Genomic DNA, 2,632 nt, shown 5'->3' with positions numbered 1-2,632 from the left:
CAGGGGTTAATGGTAACTCCAAAATCGCGTGAAGTTGATATTATGAAAATATCACCTGTAGACCAGTTAATATAAAAAATATCACCTAATATTTTCTTCTGAGACAATATGAAGTTATTAAATATCATCTTAATATTAGCTAATACGATATTTTATTTATTAAAGGTTGCGTAATCGGGTTAAATTAACCAATCAGATGTCGGTAACGCTCGAATAGCTGAAATATTACTAGTCAACCGTGAGGGAGGGACAATTGTGAGAGCGATCGCCTTTGTCTGTGTCACAGTGAAATACAAGAGCAAATACTCGAGCAAATACTCGTCAGTCTTAAAACCCTACTGCTTTTCTAGAACCTGATCGAAAAAGGTATTTGAAGGTGGCAAGAAACGTAGTTAAGTGGGAATATATCATAAAATATTAAGTAGTATCTAATAATAATTAATTCTCCGAGTTAATATTAAAATATTATGTAAACTTTTGCAAAAATGAGTTACTATTTAATATCGAAAATACTACTATTACTATCAAAAATATCATATTACCATTAGCCCCTGAGTAAGGTACATACATATGCGCTCGTAGGAAAGTGGTGTACTAACGAAAGTTAAAAAGAAGCCTCCTTAACTATTTATTAAATTTATGGGCTTACTACATGTAGAGCATGTGGGGGACTGATGGCCATGCTTTCGTCGTCGATATCGATGAAGTAGCACGTGGCCACCATGCTGACATCACAAACAACAACCTCTGAGACTGGTGGTATGTTTGCTTGGGACGGGTCCATTAGCATGGGTTCGTAGTCTCGGGATGGAGACGTGTTAAATGCACTTGCTGTGCCTTGCTGAATCATCTCGAAATCGCTGCAGTACGGAGTGGCAGAAGCTACCAGGAAACCGGTACCCCACGTCTTCATCATGATATCGTCCATCCATGGCCAGAAGAAGGAAATGTTAGTCTTGTCAAGGAAAACAACGCTAAGTGTTGGAGAAGGACTTGTCACGTTGCGCGGTAGCTCATTGAGATTCATATGTCCGAGTCCCAAGGTTTGGAGCCCTGGAATCTCGAACACCTCGGCCGAAATTATAGTCATCGGATTGCCAGTAACAAACAAGTATTCCGGTTCGAGCCGAAGGAGTTCTGAAGGAATGCTCGTCAACTGGCTGTACTCGAACTGTATTTGTGCGTTCCGGGGCCACTTGAGGTCGAGATCTTGTGGAATCGCCTGCAGGTTTGTGACGCAGAACTCGATATCGCGAAGATTGGGCGGGAAATCGAGCGAGTGCAATCCCGCAGGCAACACACCGTCGGTCATGTTGACACGGACAAGGTACAGTGATAAAACGTTTGGGTGGTTCTCACTCGTGAATGCAGCTGAGTCATCCCAGTCGACGATTGTCGAGTTGTACACTTTGACGCCATGAAGACTGTGGAACTTGCTAATGGAAGGTGGGATCTCTAACGTCGGACAGTGGCGAATGAGAAGTTGAACGACAGTAGAGCTGTCGAATTCACTCCAACTCTCCTCCACTTCGTTCATTTCCCCCGAGATTGCCAACGTGTGGCAATCAAGACCGACTAAGTAACAGGATGGACGTGATGTTGCCCACGGTCGAACTTGTAGTAAGCACTGACTTAGTGTTGGCTGCATAGACGCGTGAATGTGTAGTCCTAGTACTACAACCCCCCATGCTCCAAAGAATAGATGAGCTGCACGTAGCATTAGTCGTGCACATTGGGTGCGCAGCCTAGTGCCACGATAGCTGCCAGCGGGTTTAATGGGCATTACCAGCTCTGAAGGCTTGAGATTTGGCTGTTGTGGTAGCGTGGGAACAATAGTCGTAGATTTTTCACCCCTGGTTTGGTCATTCTCAGTATCCAGGCTTGCAATTTTATGGCACCTCTGTTGTGGAAGGCATTGCAGCAATTCCTTCATATTTGTGGTTGTAAGTATTAGACCCAGTGAGAAGATGGCGCGACTTGCCAAATCCGACAAAGAGACCACGAAGACCATCCGAAATTCATTTAAAGCTCGCGCTGCCCACTCATCGTTTTGCCACATGAAGTCCCAGAATCCCATCACACTTACGTTGTAGTCACTTGCATAGCTTAGCACAATCATGAGCTCCACACCCACACAGGAGATCAAGTCCAGGACACAATCTAAGACGATACATGCGAATCGCCTACTTGCCTCGTCGCCCTTGAAAAACACAGAGTAGACCAGGACAGACGACCAACAATTCGCCACTAGTAAAACCACGTAAAACCCGGTTAAGCATCGTTCTTGGCAACAACGAGCTCGTGCGGTAAGCTTGGATGGTTTGCAACCCCTGTCTCAACAACTTCTCGAAGTATGAGCAGTACATGAAAGTGAGCTCCATTGACCCCCGAAAAATCCCTTGGCGATCAGAAATCTTTGGGATAAACTTTCGTGAAAACTTTGCACTTATAAATTGGAATTGGGACGACCCTGGGTGCGGGCGGGGGGGATATCTGGGGGAGGGGTGTCGTCATGGCCCTAGAGAGAAGAGGGAAAAAGAAAGAAGATGGAATATAGGCCCCCAGAGGTATGGGAGGGAGGGAGATAGGGCGGAGGTGTTGGGAAAATGCATAGTACATCGCACAAGGATAT

At 45.3% G+C, this 2,632-nt stretch overlaps 1 protein-coding gene across 1 annotated transcript; it reads right to left on the bottom strand.

The window, feature by feature from the left end:
• Positions 1-1,152: 1,152 nt before the first annotated feature.
• Positions 1,153-2,381, bottom strand: PITG_21203 (uncharacterized protein; the record flags this gene model as incomplete). Its single annotated transcript, XM_002895015.1, has 6 exons — positions 1,153-1,156; positions 1,197-1,499; positions 1,557-1,745; positions 1,899-2,200; positions 2,268-2,298; positions 2,365-2,381. The coding sequence occupies 6 exons, from the start codon at positions 2,379-2,381 to the stop codon at positions 1,153-1,155; spliced, it is 846 nt and encodes a 281-aa protein (XP_002895061.1).
• Positions 2,382-2,632: the final 251 nt, after the last annotated feature.

The sequence above is a fragment of the Phytophthora infestans genome, genomic scaffold (assembly GCF_000142945.1).
Source record: "Phytophthora infestans T30-4 supercont1.293 genomic scaffold, whole genome shotgun sequence".
In the NCBI taxonomy this organism is placed as follows: Eukaryota; Oomycota; class Peronosporomycetes; order Peronosporales; family Peronosporaceae; genus Phytophthora; species Phytophthora infestans.
The sequence above is the reverse complement of the archived record's forward strand: the minus strand, read 5'-3'. Positions and strand labels throughout refer to the sequence as shown.